The following is a 17,772-nucleotide window of genomic DNA, read 5'->3' on the forward strand; positions in this document are numbered from 1 at the left end:
GTGGAGTTGATAAAGTATTGTTTCATTTTTTACCAATGTAGAGCACAGTATAGCGTTCTTAAAACAGAAGATATCGATGTGTCTCACTACATCACACACTGGTGTGCTTAAAAACGTGGTATAAAAATTGCAAAAATGCATATCACATTTTTAGTTTGTTTTTAATGAGTTTTGCTGCGGTTTTTTTTTTTTTTATTATTTCTGACTCTCAGCATGTACTTGTGAAACTGAGATGGGTTACTCAAAGTGCCAAAAAAGCATAATGGGTGCATTTTTGTATGTGTTTTTGGTGTGCTTCCTATAGAAATTAATGGAAGATGCACTCTTGATGTGCTTTTGAAATGGGGCACCAAAGATAAAGCATGCAGGACTTTTAAAAGTGTATCACATCCCCACCACTGATATGGAGTTCCATAGGATTTAAAAGGAAAATGCTTTAATTGCCTTTTTGGTGGGCTTTACAGCTGCGTTTTAGTGCAGGAGATCCTCATCAGTGTAAAAGGGGCCTTATTCTTCATTTTAGGATGGTGGACCGAACATTGTTATTTATTCAATCCAGTATCTGAGAGAACTATGCTTCCTTAACAGCTGATTTATAGTACAGATCCTGCCTAATAATATATATATATATAGAGCCTTTAATTTTGAATGGCCAATAGTGTGTTTAGGCTTGTTGACCATTATCTGTGCTGTGTATGTAAATATAATTTCTTTGGTATAGTGCTTGGGGAGCAACAAGTAGATAAAGAACTAATTTAGATGGGAGTTTAGTCCTGTCTGCTGAAAGCACATGCAAAAGCTGCACAAACACAAATGCTTGTCAAAGTTTGACATGCGGGAAGGAGCGGGTGCACAGATTTGAATGCAGACACTGTGTGTTCGAATCTGTTAACCTGGTCCTGCCCTCGTGTCCGATTTTGACATGCGATTTTGTTTGTGCAGCCACTTCTTTAGGCTGCCTGCACCAGCTCGGAGGTGGATGCATGTGCATCTGCCAACGGCTCTGCGTGGAGTATGGGACTATTTGCCAATCTGAATAAGCCATATTATCAGAAACGGTTGGCAATTAACCTATATAAGGAATCTGAGCTAAAAATGCTTAGTGTTAACCTGAATTAGAGGGCTGGTTCACACCTGGAATCGCACAAGAATGCGCTTGCATTATTTTATTAACAGCCAGGTAAAAAGTCTGCAGTTGATCACATGTGTGAATTTAACATTTGGAAATGCTCTAAACTCAATATTGGTGGGCCGAAATGCTGTCAGTGCAAGTTAATCAGACCATCACTATGCTGAGGATACAAAAGAAATCTGTCTGAGATATTAAAAACATTAGGCGTGGCAAATCAATTTGATACATTTTTGCAAAGTAACTCTGCTGACCCCAGTTACTGCTTACTAGTTTACAGTTACACAGGTCTGATGCTAGTATCATTGTTCTCACTCTGACATTGGCAGCAGATGTTGTGTCATCACCATGTACATGTGTGTGCGGACCTACATATGCATTTGAATTTGCGTGTGAGCACAGGGGGATGGGGGTGCTTTAAAAAATAAATAAATAAAAGATTTTATTTCATTCTCTTTTCTACACTGTCCATTTATTTATCAACTTTATTGCTACCAAAAGGGATGAACAACATCCCTTGTGATAGCATGGGCCATGACAGATCCACATTATGCAGAGATCTGGAGCTTGTTAGACCCCAGATCTTTTCTTTGCATTCCAAAGCAACCAATTAAACCAAGATTTGTTTGAACGGCTGCTTTTCTAGTGGGTAACAGTCGGTAAACAAAAAACCAAAACTGCAAGTGACAAAATCCCTGTCACTTCTGGTTTCATACATCATAGAGGCGATCAGGGAGCAGAAGTTCCTCCTTCATTTCTATGGTCAGTCGGTGCAACTGCCGAAAGCAGCATCGGACTCCCCCTGGGTGGGGCAGGAGAACCCAGAAATGACAGTTGGATTGAAGGTGAAGTGATTGAGCTGCTGTTTAGCCTGTCCGATCACTTTTACTTAAAAAAAATCCATCGCAGGGGCTAAAGAATGATATCTAGAATACTGTAGCTGCAGTCATCATTCAGATATCCGCACCAGTTCCCGAGGATGCACATATGCATACGTTGGTCAAAAAGTGGTTAATAACAGAAGTAAAAACAAACCTTAATACCTGAACGAAGTTTTTAGGCTTTGGCATGTGTTAGCAAAACTGTACATATCATTGCCACTACTGTACTTTGTATAAAAAATAAATGCGCCAATCCCAAACAACAGTGCTAAAAAAAAAAAAGGGTGTTGCTTCACAAAGTGAAATAAACCAAAATTGAGTCCATGGCTTAATAGATGAAAAAAATTCCCATGCACAAGATGGTAGTGTGATTGGTAGTGTGAATGGTTGTGATTCCCAACAACCATTCAGAGGTGATTCTTCCGGTATAAAATTGTGAACCAGCCCAAGGCTAACCTCATATATGTTTGAATTCACATATATGTACACATTTTGTTTTAATGATTGACACCTTGATTTTTCACAAATAAGTAAAATACTAGCGCAAATATTAATTTTTTTTTTTTTTAGATTTTACACAAACTACTGTACTTTGCTTTTCCAATCAACTGAATTCTAGCTTGTCATGTTTATGATAAATTGGACCTTCATATGATGGTAATAGATACCTCTTGGGGTTTTTTTTTTCTTTCTTCTTTATCATCAAAGGAAACTGGGCAAAAATAGTAAAACAAATATATATACTGAACAAAATTATAAATGCAACGCTTTTGTTTTTGCCTCCAAGACTTTTTTTATGTACACAAAAGGCCTATTTCTTTCAAATATTGTTCCCAAATCTGTGTTAGTGAGCACTTCTGCTTTGCTGAGATAATCCATCCACCTCACAGGTGTGGCATATCAAGATGCTGATTAGACAGCATGATTATTGCACAGATGTGCCTTAGGCTGGCCACAATAAAGACCACCCTAAACTGTGCAGTTTTATCACACAGCACAATGCCACAGATGTCGCAAGTTTTGAGGAAGCGCGCAATTGGCATGCTGACTGCAGGAATGTCCACCAGAGCTGTTGCCCATAAATTGAATATTCATTTCTCTACCATAAGCCATCTCCAAAGGCGTTTCAGAGAATTTAGCAGTACATCCAACCGGCCTCACAACCTCAGACCGCGTGTAACCACACCAGCCCAGGACCTCCACATCCAGCATCTTCACCTCCAAGATCATCTGAGACCAGCCACCCGGACAGTTGCTGCAACAATTGGTTGGCATTACCAAAGAATTCTGCACAAACTTTCAGATCAGGTGCCTCGAATGGAAGTGGATGATCGCAACAGAATTCTTCCACAGAGAGTGCAAAAATCTTCTTGCATGATTTAAAATCTTTTATTGCTTAAAAGTTAAAATTTCAGGCAAAAGCTCTTTATATTGTTAAATATATTGTGTCATACTCACATGATGATCATTCCTTGCTGTCTACAGGTGCTTGATCAAGAATTAAAGGAGTTGGAGTCCCCTGTGGCCCAAGAGCTTGAGTTTGTTAATCAGATTGTTGCTGAACAGCCACCACATGTTCCAGCACAGCTTCTTCGAGCTTTAGAGAAAGATGCCAAGAATTTAGAAAAATCTCTTAATTCCATCAGAAATTTATCACAAACACGTGTCAAACATCTGCAGTCCATGCTGGCACAAGAAAAGGTATGTAAAGTTATTTTATTGTCTCAAATCTTTTTCTTTGATTAAATACATATTTGGCCACTTGCTATGGTGCAAATGTTTGGCATCTTGGATTTTGTGATCTGTGTGTTCAAGTAAATGTTAAGGTAAAACAAGATTAAATATTTTATTCACAGGTGAAAGTCTTGGCACAACACAAAGAGCTGGAAAGCAAGCTCCTTTCACTTCTACAGTGGGTGAAGGAAACTTCTGAATCACTGGATTGTAAGGAGACAAATGATTCAGGACTAGAATCTACATTGCCAAATCAGATAGCTCACATAGAGGTAATCTCTGTAGAATAAGTGTAATGTTTCCAGCACGGTCAGCAATGTTTAAAGTGGAATTCTAGGCAAAACCACCACCACCCAACACCGATTCTGAGCAACCTGTATAGGAAAGATCTGTATACTTGCTTATTTTCAGGCTACTGCTGTTTGGCCACATGATCCAGCTGCCCTCTTCCACCCAGCAGTGGCTGCAGGGGAGAGGAAGGAGCACCAAAAATGGGTCAGCCATAGAAGCCTATGGGTGCTGTCACCGCTTCTAGGCATTACCAGCTGTTGTGGAGCCCTTTCTCCTCTCCCCTGTAACTGGCGCTGGCTGACATGGGGGAGATCATGTGACTGGACTAGAATGGCCTGAAAATGGGTAACTATACAGATCTCTCTTACTCTGTTTAGTTAGAAAAGATGTTAGGATGGAGTTATGAGCATTTAAAAGTAGATAGGTTTTGCTTGAATTGTACCTGAGGCCCCATTGACATCAGTGTTCTGCTCCAATTGATATTATTTTTCTCTACTTTTTTGCACAACCGCATAGGGCAGCTCATTCAACTGAAGCATGAAAAACTCGCCAAAGAAGCTCCTGCACCTTTTTTAGGCAGTGAGCCTTGTGTGTTTGTTGTGCAACTGCTAGCGGTTTTTGAGTGCCATTAACACTTAACGACACCACAAACTCAATGCACGTTTGTAGCACTTTTTTGTGCATTCAAGGAATGTGCACAGGTGTTAATGGGGCCTTAAGGTAAGACTGAATTTATTATTTTGAAATGTGCTTTTTGTACCATGGTTTTATGTCACTTTGAGTTAAAGGGCAATTATGTGTTAATGTGTAATGGCAGACAGATTTTTTTTTTTCTCCTTATTTTGAATAGGGCAGAGAAAAGCTTTAAGTTTGAACCTCTGTCAAGTTTGTACTGTTGTTTATAACTCCACTTGGACAATTTCCCTTGCTGATTTTCCCAGTGACAATCCTATTACACCAGGATAGGAAATGAGGGTTTTGGAAGGGTGTCACTTGGACAGTAAGAGACACAGCACTAAAAACCTGACTAAGATTCTACCTTTTCTCCATGATACCGTCCCTCTGAATCCCTATGTCTGGGACAGGAACTGAGAAAAAATCTCCCCAATGGTAACATTGCAGTAAAAACCTACTGTAAGTCAGCTTCAACAAAATGGTGGCCTTGCACACAGACACCAACTCTCTGTTGCATAAATGCCAATGAGATGAGTAAAAGATGACTTCTGCTCCTTTTCTCCACCTGTAGGGAACTCCTCAGCTGCAGACATGTTTCGCCCTTTTCGGGGCATAATCGTTGAGCCACGTGCATCCACCTCGGAGCTGGTGGAGGCAGCCTAAAGAAGTGGATGCACATGCAGAGGTTGCATGGACACAATTTTTGCAACAGGAAGTCAGTGTCTTGTAGACAGCCACCATTTTGTTGAGGTCTACTGGAGCCTGACAAGCCAATTCTGTCTGTCTTACACCAGTGTTTTCACATGCTGATCCCACTGACACACGTTTGGGGAGGCAATTTAGCAATACTATTTTCTTTGTTTTGGGCTACTGTAAGTGAGGTTCTCAATCTTTGCACTCTATCCAAAACAAGTAACATTTTAACTGGCGTTGTGCCAGCATGCAAATATGAAGCGTCTCATCAAGTTTGTGGGAAATTTCTAAATTAATCCTAAAGACATAAACTCATTTCAATTGTTGATGGATGAATACTCTTTCTGATGTCTGTGTATGGGAATGAAGTTTGTTGTATTATATATAGCTGTACATTGTGGATGGCAGAAAAAACAAAAATACAAACAAGCAGCGCTGAGTGATAAATGCAATCTGAATCAGTCCCAATCTGACAGGTAGATTCCGTCACTAGACGTGAATAATGAAGCCCCACGTCACCCGATTCTGTTTGTAATAAGAGGCTGCTAACCAGACCTCCAAAGCTCTTGGAGCATATATTGAACCCAGATGAAAAAGGAAAGACAACTGTCTGCTTCGGGCTGACTCCAAGTCACACAGATAGTTTCTCACACGATGCTTCCCACCAGGTGGCTGTAGCTCAACATTCAAAAGGTGTAGGGCAGTCTCTCCCAGATCGCAGGAGGACAGGACCTGGAGGCAACATGCTGCAACACCATACCAATACCTTCTACAAAACATGACTCCCATCAATGTGCAAACACCACAGATGATCTCCATCAATGTGGAAAGTTATACACTATAGCCACATTGAACTACATTGGACCAGAAAAAACGTGGCCCAAGAACATTGTTCCTGAAGCTCCTGGAAAAAGTCTGGGAAAGCAATACTCCAGAAAGTGGACAAAAAATATAATCGGTAACATCCTTGATAAAGGCCGCTACAGGCCGAAACATGTTGGAATACCGATCAGGCCCCTCTCTGCAACCATTTCCCATTCTCTGATATGAGGAACAGCAGAGCAGGACCATCTACCTTTCTTGTCTAAGTCACTATTTTCACGTGTAACCACACCTACTACTTTTTTTCTCTTCACTATCACAATGGGACTTTACCCATCAATTCACTCAAATCTCTGTATATAATTATACATGTGAATAAATTTTATCTATAAATTGTACTACTACTGTTTACTCGCCTTACTCCTGCCCTTAAAATCCCATACTTGACTTGAGGCACCACAAATCGACAAACTATACTCTCGGGATGGTGGCAGAAACTATTTCTTTCCCTTCCAGCTAAGATCCAAAAAACATTTCTTCAAAAGGTGTAGGGCACCCGTCATAGATGAGACACACAGAATCCAAAGATAGTGAAGCCCCGTTTGCAAGCAGGATATACTTTTATTAAAAAATATATACTTACAAACAGGCAGTAAAATGAGCAGTAAAAAGCTGCCGCGGCATGGGAGCGTACTAGCATTATGTCCAGCCTGACATGTTTCATCCTATTGGATATCGTCAGAGGCATGCCTCTTGTCTTTCCTTTTTTCATCTGGTTCAGATTACATTCATCACTCAGCGCTGCTTGTTTGGGTTTTTATTTGTTTTTTTCTGCCATCAACAGAATATAGACAGCTGCTTGAGAGACTTTTACCGCGCATGATCTAGCGCGGATGTCACTTGTTTTTATTGTACATTGTGGATGTTGAAGAGGACCTTTGCAGTAAAAGGCAAGGTCTGCATACTCCCTGGGTGGAAGACAATGGTAAAGTAAGTGTATAGCTAACTTTTTTCTTTTGCGGCTAGCTTTTACACCTACTATAGAGGATTTTTACATTGAGTGGGGACTTCACAGTATATGTGCACATTGCCTTGTCTTGTAAGATTCTATTTATTTTATTCAGCAACATCTAATGTTTTGTTCTTGTTGGGGCATAATTAGAAATTGCCGTTTACTGAAAAAAAAAAAAATCTGTGTTGCCCATAGCAACCAGCTGCATTTTCCATTCTGTTCTCATATAGCCATATTGGAGATGGGTACAAGTAATTTGGCTGCTATTGGAAACTGATGGAATTTCTCACAGACCTATTGATAAATTTATCCAGTGTCTTAACATTAGTACATCTGTCTATATTACAGAGCTTGAGACAGCCTTTGGCAGACGCCAAGCTAGAACTGGAGAACATAGCTTTTGAAATTCAGTTATTTATCTCTGAGAAAGCACAAGATTTGACACCTCAACAAAGTCGCGTACTGCTTCGTCTTCTTAATGATCTACAGAGGTCCTTTCGAGAGCTCTCTGAGACAATGGTGGCAAGAAATGAAATTCTGCAGTCCCGTGAGCGGCTGGTGAAGCACAGCATGGAAGTCAAGGTCAGACAGTACATTTCCTATCCTGAAAAGCTCTCACTGCTTACTGAGTTCATTAGCATCCCAAGCACGCTGTGTGTGATATGAAAACTGCTGCTTTCTTCTACGCCGATGTGACAGTAGATTTTCTCCAGAGCCATTTCCTAACCTGATTTCATCCTAATGAAAAAAACAAACATATATTTTATTTTAGCTACTTCCTGGAAGTTTTTACTATATAAATGGAAACCACAGTGCCTGATGCAGTAAGTTCTGATGCGCACTGTATAGTATTATCATCTGTGAGCATTAGGCAGTATTGGAGAGAGAGTGCATTCCACTTGTGAATGTACACAGCAGATAACATACTTGTGTATATATACAACTAAGCATCCACCGTAATGTCCCACTGCCCAGGTTGCAGCAGCTTGATGGGATTAAATGGATTTAAACTGAACAGAAAGTACCAGTAGACAGTATAGTTTGATTATGAAAATGCAGAGATCGACGGAAGGTTATTAATTAGAAGTCTAGTGGGAATAACCACATATTCAATAAACCACTTGTAAGAACCAAGTTTTAGTGTGTATTTAAAAATAAGTCTGTTTGTTGGAAAATGTATCCAAACCTAATTCTTTTTATTGTTCTTTACACCTAAAAATGTGTATGCATAGACATGATGCAATCCAAAATTAATAATAACATTCAAAGAAAATCCAGTTTAGCTAGATCAGTTCTCCACTCAAATTGCATCCATTATAAACCATACTTGGGTCCTGACAAGCTGCTTAATCTAATTAATTGGTATAGCAGCAGCCCATTGCATATTGAGAAATGCTGCCCCGAATTGTGCTGTAAGCAGTTTAACTCTCATGTAGCAAAGTCTTAATGTATTCATGGCCGGTGTGTCTGCATTCTTGGGCAGACAATTGTGACAGATTTGCAAGTTCCGCAACAGATTTATTACTGAAGACCAGACACGTTTTTACTCTAAAGTACAGACAAAGTAAGAAGGGATCAGGGTCAGGTTGTATTCAGTTGCAATGCAACTTTAGAGCAGCTAAGGCCCCTTTCACACTTGTGCGACTTAAAAGTCGCGCGATCTTATCGCAATTTTGTTGCCGCAATTTTACTGTGATTTTGACATGATTTTGATGCGATTTTGTCTGGACTTGAAGCAATGCCTATGTCTTTGGACCTCAAAACACATTAAAATCGGGCCAAAGTAGTGCAGGGACTACTTTGAAGTCGGTGTGACTTCAAATCGCATAGATATGAACGTACTCATTGGAAATAATGGAGAACGACTTGTCATGCGATTTTGCAGTCCCAAATCAAAGGACAAGTCGCACAAGTGTGAAAGGGGCCTTAAAGAGATATTTATGACACAAGCTGTAACCTTGTATTAACTCTGTGGCAAGAACTGTCTCACTGCTCCTGTTTAGCATTGGCTTGCTCTGCGACAGAATGATAATGTCCCTCAGATTGTTTTGGGTGTGAAGCATTTTAGCTAGCACTATTTTTTTTTTTTGTATAGTTACATTGGTCCAGCTTGGACCAGTGTAAGTATGCATGCTATACCTGTGGGATCCTTGTTAAAGTGAATGTAACTATGCAAATAAACCATACCTGGAGGTTTAGCTTTATGTATTCAGACTCTCTGCATCATGGATGGCTGTTTTCCTAAGTATGCAATGGTTACTCAACTATTTTTCTGTATTGACTATGTACACTGCTTGTGTGGACTTTAAAGGTTATCTATGGTCACAGCATACACTTTGCTTCTATAGCAGAAGCATTGTAATAGTAATCCAAACAATAGTTAGCTTACTTAAAGAACCTTTTATGTTGTAAGTTCTACCTCTCTGCTGTTTAATTTTCATTTTCCAAGGACGACATAGCCCATGAAACATTGTCGCTTGCAAGCAGTAATTCCTGTACTGAATCCACCTCCTGAAACTCCTCCTCAGAACCTCTGTAGTTCAGAAGCCAGGTTTCATGAATTCTGTGACACAGCAGTGTCTATCAACAGGACATCATAAATACATGTCACATAATTCAATGTGTGGGGATCTTAATAGGTTCAACACACTTCGAGACCATTCAGAATCAGATAAATAAAAGAAGGCTAAAAATAATAGCAATGCAATTTAGAAATTAATATGAGTATACATTTTGACCATAGATACCCTTAAAGAAGAAGTCAGGGGTATATATTTATATGAAAAAAAAAAACTTCCATACTCTAAGATTGAGAACTGAGCGATTACATGACTTATGATCACTTATTTCTTGGTCAGCTCAGAGTGAAGAGCAGTGACTGTCAGTTACTGTTTTCCGCTTTGATGCTCCAAAGCTCACTGGAGAGGAGGCGGGCGCAGCTGGCTTCAGCTTTCAGCTATCGCATGAGAGCCGGAGCCAGTTGTCAATCAGGCAACAATATGGTTGGGATCCTTTCAGAGCCTGGAGTGGCTCTGCCACGGCCACGTCAGATTACAGTGGGCAATAGCATGCTATAAGCCAGGCATCACTCAATGGCAGACCACGGTCCAGATCCGGACTGAGTCACTGTTCCATCTGGACCCATGGTTGCACCAGTTGGGAGCTAGTTCTGTCCCCCAGCCTCCACTGCTTTCATTATCACAGGAGAGCAGAGAGTGAGAGGCACAGTAGCACTGCATGGAGGGTGGGAGCGGAAGTTGTCAGAGATGACTTTGCAGATTCACTAGCAGTTGATTGGCTGCTAGGACACAGATCGGTCCTAGCAACCAATCACCAGCTCATTAATATGCAAAGTTATCTTTGGCAGCTCCCTCCCACCAGTTCTATGCTACTGTGCCTCTCACTGTCAATCTGTCCAGTCTCTCTGCCCTGGGTACCCGTCAGGTAGTGGAGTGGGAGGGGCAGGAGACGTAACACTGAAGGATGGGGTAGCAGGGGTTGCTTGATGTGAACGTACAGAGAACTTTCATTTTGGGGAGGGGGACATGGGTGGTGTAAGGGGGAAAAGTATGCAACTGTTTGTGTGTGGGGTTGGTGATGTGAAGGGGCAAAAAGAACTACTATGGAAACAATATTGTAAAGGGGTAGAGATCTCTACTGTGTGTGTGTGTGTGTGGGGGGGAGGGGGGGTTGATGTAAAGGGGAAGTGAGCCCTACTGGGGGGTGGAGGAGTAATGTAAAGGAACAGAGAGCTTTATTGTCGGGGTATGATGTACAGCCAGTGAGCCTTACTGTGTGTGTGTGGGGCGGAGGTTGATGTAAAGGGGTGGAGAGCACTGCTGTGTCAGGGGGTGTAGCGGGGCAGTGCTGTTGAGGGGGTAATGTGAAGGGGGAAGAGGTGGACACAACTGTGGGGGTAATGTGGGAGGGGCAGAGGAGGACACAACTGTGGGGGTGATGTGGGAGAGGCAGAGGGGGACACTACTGCGAGGGGTGATGCTAGGCAGAAGAGGGCACTGCTGTGGGGGGTTATGTGAGTGGGGCAGAGGAGGACAATACTGTGGGGGTTGATGTGAGGGGGGCAGAGGAGGGCACTACTGAGGGGGTGATGTGAGGGGGCAGAGGAGGGCACTACTGTGGGGGGTGATGTGAGGGGGGCAGAGGAGGGCATTACTGTGGGTGGTGATGTGAGGGGCAGAAGAGGACACTACTGCGAGGGGAGATTTGAGAGGGGCACTACTGGTGGTGGTGATGTGAGAGGGGAGGAGGACACTGCTGTTGTGTGAAGGTGATGTGAGAGGGGAGGAGGGCGCTGCTGTGGGGGGAGGTGATGTGAGTGGGGAGGAGGACAATGCTGTGGGGGGAGTTGATGTGAGAGGGGAAAAGAAAATTGCTGTGGGGGCGGGGAGGTGATGTGAAGGGGGCCAGAGGAAACTGCTGTGGGGAGGTGTTGATGTGATAGGAGGGGGGGGGGGGCGGCTTCAGAACACTACTGTGGACAGAGGACACTGATGTAAGAATGGGATTGTGATATCCAGTTGCAGACTCTGGGCTACATTGCCAAGTACACAGAGTAGGTCAGCAGCAGGAACTGTAAAAAAAATAAAAAGCAGTCTGGCAATGTTTATCAACAACATTGCTCAGCCATTAAGTGCTGGTTCACACTTCCACGTGTGCGGCGATCGCATGTAATATCGGAGCGCACTGCTCCTTCATTACATGTGATAGGATGTGCAGTGTGAATTCAGCCATACACTTTGTATGGCTAAATTCGCACTGCACCCACACAAAAGTCGCACATGAGGCATTTTTTCAGCCGCATCAGGATCGGATCGCACAGTGGTTCACACTTGTGTGATCCGATCCGGTGCGAACTGTCAGGTGTCGTGGGGATGTCGTTAACATTTCATTGACACCCCCAGCGTATCGCATATGGCAGTGTGAACTGCCAGATGTGCATTTGCGATGCGGGAACAGGCTGCGAATTCGCAGCCTTCCCGCATTGCACAAGTGTGACCCGGCACTAATACAGAAATCTAAAATGAAACATTGTTTTGTTACTTTCCATTTTTTCATCTAAAGATCGAAGGGATGAACTGCAGATAAAGGCAGTTAAGGCAACCTCCCAGTAAAAAAAAAATGTAAATGTTTCTCTGTTGCACCCCTTATTAATCCTTAGTTTACTCTAATTATCTCTAAATAACTCCTTTATTCTCTTTCTGCAATCAAATATAATTTTCCTGGTGATTTTTTTTTTTTTCTTAATATTAACTAATAGTTCAACTTTTTTACTGTTTTTGTTTGTTTTTTTCATAACCTTTTACATATATTTACACATATCACATTGAAAAAAAGCACAAAATTTAAAAAACCTACTTCATCTGTAAATAACTTTGCAGTGTTTTTTACCAAAATCATAATTTTTGGTTTTAAACAGGACAAATTATAGAATAAAATGCACACTTTTTATGTGCAGTAACACGATCTATTTTTAAACGAACACTGCTCAAAAGAAAAAGAGCCGGTTCACACTGAGGCGATCCGACTTCGAGGGGCGACCTGTGAAGTGCACCGCGACTTCGGCACGACTTGCAGGACTTCACATAATGGAAGTCTATGCAAGTCGCTCCCAGGTCGCCCCAAAGTAGTACAGGACCCTTTTTCTAAGTCGGAGCGACTTGTGTCGCTCCTATTAGAACGGGTCCTGTACTACTCAATGGCGAGTGACCGACCGCGACTTGTCAAGTCGCACTAGTCTGAATGGGGTCTAAAGGGCTTTTTGTTTAGTTTTATTATGTTTAATTGGCTAAAGATTGCAAAACAAAAAAAAATGTTGCAGGACAATATTCACAAAAAGAAAGCCTTGTTTGTCATTAAAAACAACAATATATGTATTACGTTGTTATGTTGGGTAATGACAAAATTGTCGCCGAATAAACAGGCTCATAGAAGAAATTTGGAAATTGCTCTGGTCCAAGGGGTGAACAGGTGTGAGAGCTGAAGTGGATATAAGAGGGAAAGGGGGGGTGTGATGTGAAGGACCAAATCAATGAAAAAACATGCGATTCGAACCTCTGCTAGAAGAAAATTCTACTGATCAGATCTCTGTGAATTTTAGTTCAATATTCCTGCTATAAGCTGACTCTGGGTCACAGGAGAGCAAAAGGAATTGCGCTCCTTTTGACCCAGAAGACTTGTATGGCCATATTTCTCTTTTAAAGTTTTTAGTGATGAAATTATCATTCTGCTACACAGATTATAGTGGATGCAGCTCATGTGGATTTGTTTCACTGGATTTCCTTTGAACTTTTATATTTGCTGTGGCATGCGATACATATGTGCTCTTGTGATTTCACACACCAGTTATTGATGGTTTTTCAGAATTTACATTTTATAAAAAGAATGAAAATGATTGATTTTTTTTAATTCTTTTGGGTACAACAAACAGACTGATATTTGAATGCATTCTACAAGTCTCTACTTGAGAAATTCAGTGTTCAGTTGAGCAGTAAGCCATAGTTACTAAACTGTCCATAGTGCAGTGTGATTTTCCCCCTTAGGTTTTGTAAACTGTTGGTAGGAAACTGCACAGTTTTGTAAAACCCACCCTCTTTATCCCTTTTTCAAATAAGGAATTATGTTTTATTAACAAATATTAGTCAAGAAACCAAATTCCCTAAACCTTTTCCTAATTCACAGTAAAGTCTATAGCCCTTCGCTAATAACTGTCAGTAAGAAAACTCAGCTTTTTAATGTTTGTATTAACATTGTCTACAGTCCTTTTGTTATGTGTCTGTATTTAACTTGTTTGCTTTGCTTTTTTTAGGTTTATATCTTATAACAGTGAAGGATTTCTCTGCAGGCTGCAGTGAGCCAAAATCTGGCATGTCCTCTAAATTCAGAATCAAATACTCTATCCATATGCAAATAATTGTGACTAGGATATGTTTGTAATTTATGAAAGGACACATCGTGCTCATCTAGCAGGCAGGGACTTTTGTTGTACAGAGGAGCAGGCATTGGACTATCATAACTCCAGATAAATATCAATGCAGGCAATTAAGTCACACATATTTTCACCTTAAACTTTTTTTTTTTTTATACTAGTAACATTTGGAAAGAAACCTGCTTTAAATCTGGAAGCTATGCGGTCTGTGCTTTCACCTCTGTGCTTTCTTACTGGTCTATGAGGACATGGCTAAATGCTTTAAAAACCTTCCTTCATTTTAGACACTAAAGGAGCAGCAGTTGGCTTGTTCTCAGGGACTAGACGAACTGAGCTCATGGGCCGAATTGACAGAAAAGGCTGTACAGGAGCACCAAAGCAGCCCAAGATCCAAAGATGTGTCCAGTCTTCAGGATCAGTATAAAAGCATGCAGGTATGGTGATAGTCTATACAGTTCCCTAATTTCATAATGTTACAGTAAAGTAGGTTATGCGCTCACCCATAACGCCTTTTTTTTCATTATCTTCTTATAATTTTGATTAGTAACTTTAACGGTACATATTTGGACTCATGTAGTATTACAGTACAACAAACTGTTATAAAATTAAAAGTGAAGTAAGGTGAAGCAACGTGAAGGATTTCAGTTTAGTATGTTCACTTGGTGAGAGGTGACTTATGATTGTCATGAGTTGCTGCACTTTTCCCTATGGCATTAGTCTTAAGCCGGGTACACACAATTGGCTGAGAGCACTGTTCACGAGTCGATCGGCTGCTGGTTTTCCAGCCTGCTTCTGTCGGACAGACCGATGTACACCCAGGCAGAATGTTAGCCTTAATTTTGGTACTCAAACCCAAACTCACTCATCCATGTCTTAATGGACCTTGATTTGTGCACTGGTGTGCAGTCATGTTGGAACAAGAAGGGGCCATCCCCAAATTGTTCCCACAAAGTTGGGAGCATGAAATTGTCCAAAATGTCTTGGTATGCGAACGCCTTAAGATTTCCTTTCACTGGAACTAAGGGGCCAAGCCCAACCCCTTAAAAACAGCCCCACACCATAATCTCCCCTCCACCAAATGATTTGGACCAGTGATTTGAACCCTATAGAAGTCCTTTGGGATGAATTGGAGCAGAGACTGCTAGCCAGGCCTTCTCGTACAACATCAGTGTCTGACCTTACAAATGCCCTTCTGGAAGAATGGTCAAACATTCCCACACCTTGTGGACAGCCTTCCCAGAAGAGTTTAAGCTGTTAAAGCGGCAAAGGGTGGGCCACCTCAGTATTGAACCGTACGGACTAAGCTTTGGATGCAATTAAACTTCATGTGCGTGTAAAGGCAGGTGTCCCAATACTTTTGACAATATAGTATGTATGTGTATATATATTAGTGATCGACCGATATAGTTTATTTTATTGCTGATATCGATATTTTGGTCATCGCATATCGGTATCGGCCGATATTTTCGTAAATGCATTTTTTTTTTTTTTTACAGGTACTTTGGTGGAGGGATCTGGGGGTCTAAAAAACCCCAAACCCCTCCTCTGCACTTAAAAGCATTCAAAACGCCAAGTTTGGCTGTTTTGAATGCTGTAATTTTTTGGAATTTGGCGCCGAGTACACGGAGACCCAATCAGAGCCGAATGCGGCTTTGATCGGATCTTCTCTTCGGCGGCAGTGCAGGCTAGTTGTCTGGGTCTCCCAGTTGGATGGGAGACCTGGGCAAGCCGCGGAAGGCGGCGGGAGTGGGGGGACGTTCCCTCCCGCTCCTTGTTACGACAGCCGAGCGGCTTCTCAGCCACATCGGTTGTCATTACAAGACAGCTGACCATCGGCTATGGACGCCAGTACTGGGGTGATGCCTCTAGCTGCAGGCGTTACTCCTGTACATGCACTTTGCCGAAATATCGGCAATATCGGTAACCTCAGGGGCCGACTCCGATATATCGGGGAAAGTGCAGATCGGCCCTCGATATACCGGCTTTGACGATAATCGGTCGATCTCATATATATATATATATATATATATATATATATGTATGTGTGTGTGTGTGTGTGTGTGTGTGTGTGTGTGTGTGTGTGTGTGTGTATATATATATATATATATAATTTATTTTTTTCTTTAAACCATTCACATGGCTTTGTATTGGTATTGCTCATTTTCTTGAAACTCTTTACTTACCCTTCTGTCACATCTGATTCAAATACTCAATATAAGTTACCTATGAGCAATCACTTCCTTCCCATTCAGAGATTGTTATTCATTCATAGAAGCTATAGTACAGCTTCTGTAAATGGAGGACGTGTGTGGAAAGAGCATACGTAGTCAGCACTCTTGAGGTACGCAAATTACAGATTTCTTGGCCAGTCCTTCAATCCCTGCTGCACTGGAGGCAGCAGCACAAGAGACACATCGGACTGATAGGTAGCCATGTCCCTTGATGTTGTTTTTTTTTATTTATTTTATTTATTTTTTTATTTTTTTTTAACTAAACTTAGCTTTAAATACCAGTTTCACTTTCCATCTGTCATTTCTTTTATATCTCACCTTGCAGTTTTATTTTTTCTCCTGTTCCCAATGGATCTTATAAGTGTTCATGTGACTGTGATCCTTGAAGTCAAATGCTTAAAGTATAGTTCGGTAGAATTTTACCAAAAATTTGTTCCCCTAAACCAGGAGCTCAATAATGATGTGCAAATTAAAGCAAACAAGTTTGCAAGTATGATTAAAGCTGCAGAGGACTTCCTTGAGGAAAACAAGAACAAGATGGACCCTAAAGATCTTGAAGTATTTAAGAAAAAACTCCAGAAGGCTAAAGAACAATATCAGTCCCTTTTGCAGAAAACAGGGGAGACGGAGAGGCAGTTAGAGTCTGCAGTGAGCACAGCTATTTTAGAGGAAACCAAAAAGGTAATGATCATTTACCGGTTCATTAACGGTAACATTTTTGCCTCCTACATGTTTTGTCCTCTGTAATTGGATTTCACTAAATCTAACTGTTTTCTGTTTTTTCTTAAAGTCCAAAACTGCAGAGGAGCTGCAACAAAACCTGGGAAAGATTGAGAGTCTTCTGTGCCAGGTGCTTCCTGTTGTGCCATCTAAAAGTAGCCTGCAGAAAGGCAGCATCCCTGATGGAAGGGTTTCTGGTAGTAACGAGTTATCAGATAAATGTCCTACCATAGGAGATGCCACTGACATCATCAATAACCTCTATGAGAAGAGAAAGGTGGGTAAGGGAAGGTTATGTGATGGCCGCATATAAAGTATCTCACAAAACTGAGTACACCCCTCACATTTTTGTAAATATTTTATTACTGTATTTTCTGGCGTATAAGTCCCCGTTCACACTAGGGCGACCTGGTCGCCTCACAGGTCGCCGTAGGTCGCCTTCCATAGAGAAGCTGCGGACCCGTTCTAATAGGAGCGACACAAGTCGCTCCGACTTAGAAAAAGGGTCCGGAGCTTCTTTGGGGTGACCCGGAGCGACCGTCATAGACTTCAATGTTATGAAGTCCGTGCCGGCCGCTCCGAGGTCGCGGCGCGCTGCTCGCACCCCGACCTCGGAGGTCGCCCCGGGAAGTCGGATC

General features: G+C 41.6%; 1 protein-coding gene across 14 annotated transcripts in view; it reads left to right on the forward strand.

The window, feature by feature from the left end:
• Positions 1–17,772, forward strand: part of MACF1 (microtubule actin crosslinking factor 1) — a 483,848-nt gene that overhangs the window by 265,457 nt on the left and 200,619 nt on the right. For 13 of the 14 annotated variants that reach the window (XM_082247546.1, XM_082247537.1, XM_082247539.1 and 10 more), the window contains 6 exons: positions 3,496–3,711; positions 3,867–4,016; positions 7,586–7,819; positions 14,468–14,617; positions 16,862–17,095; positions 17,205–17,411. In XM_082247546.1, the coding sequence (XP_082103672.1) occupies positions 3,496–3,711; positions 3,867–4,016; positions 7,586–7,819; positions 14,468–14,617; positions 16,862–17,095; positions 17,205–17,411 (1,191 nt within the window). The remainder of the gene's footprint in view (positions 1–3,495; positions 3,712–3,866; positions 4,017–7,585; positions 7,820–14,467; positions 14,618–16,861; positions 17,096–17,204; positions 17,412–17,772) is intronic. The other variant, XM_082247536.1, reaches the window with a different exon arrangement.

The sequence above is a fragment of the Pelophylax lessonae genome (assembly GCF_965119305.1).
Source record: "Pelophylax lessonae genome assembly, chromosome: 2".
Classification (NCBI taxonomy): Eukaryota; Metazoa; Chordata; class Amphibia; order Anura; family Ranidae; genus Pelophylax; species Pelophylax lessonae.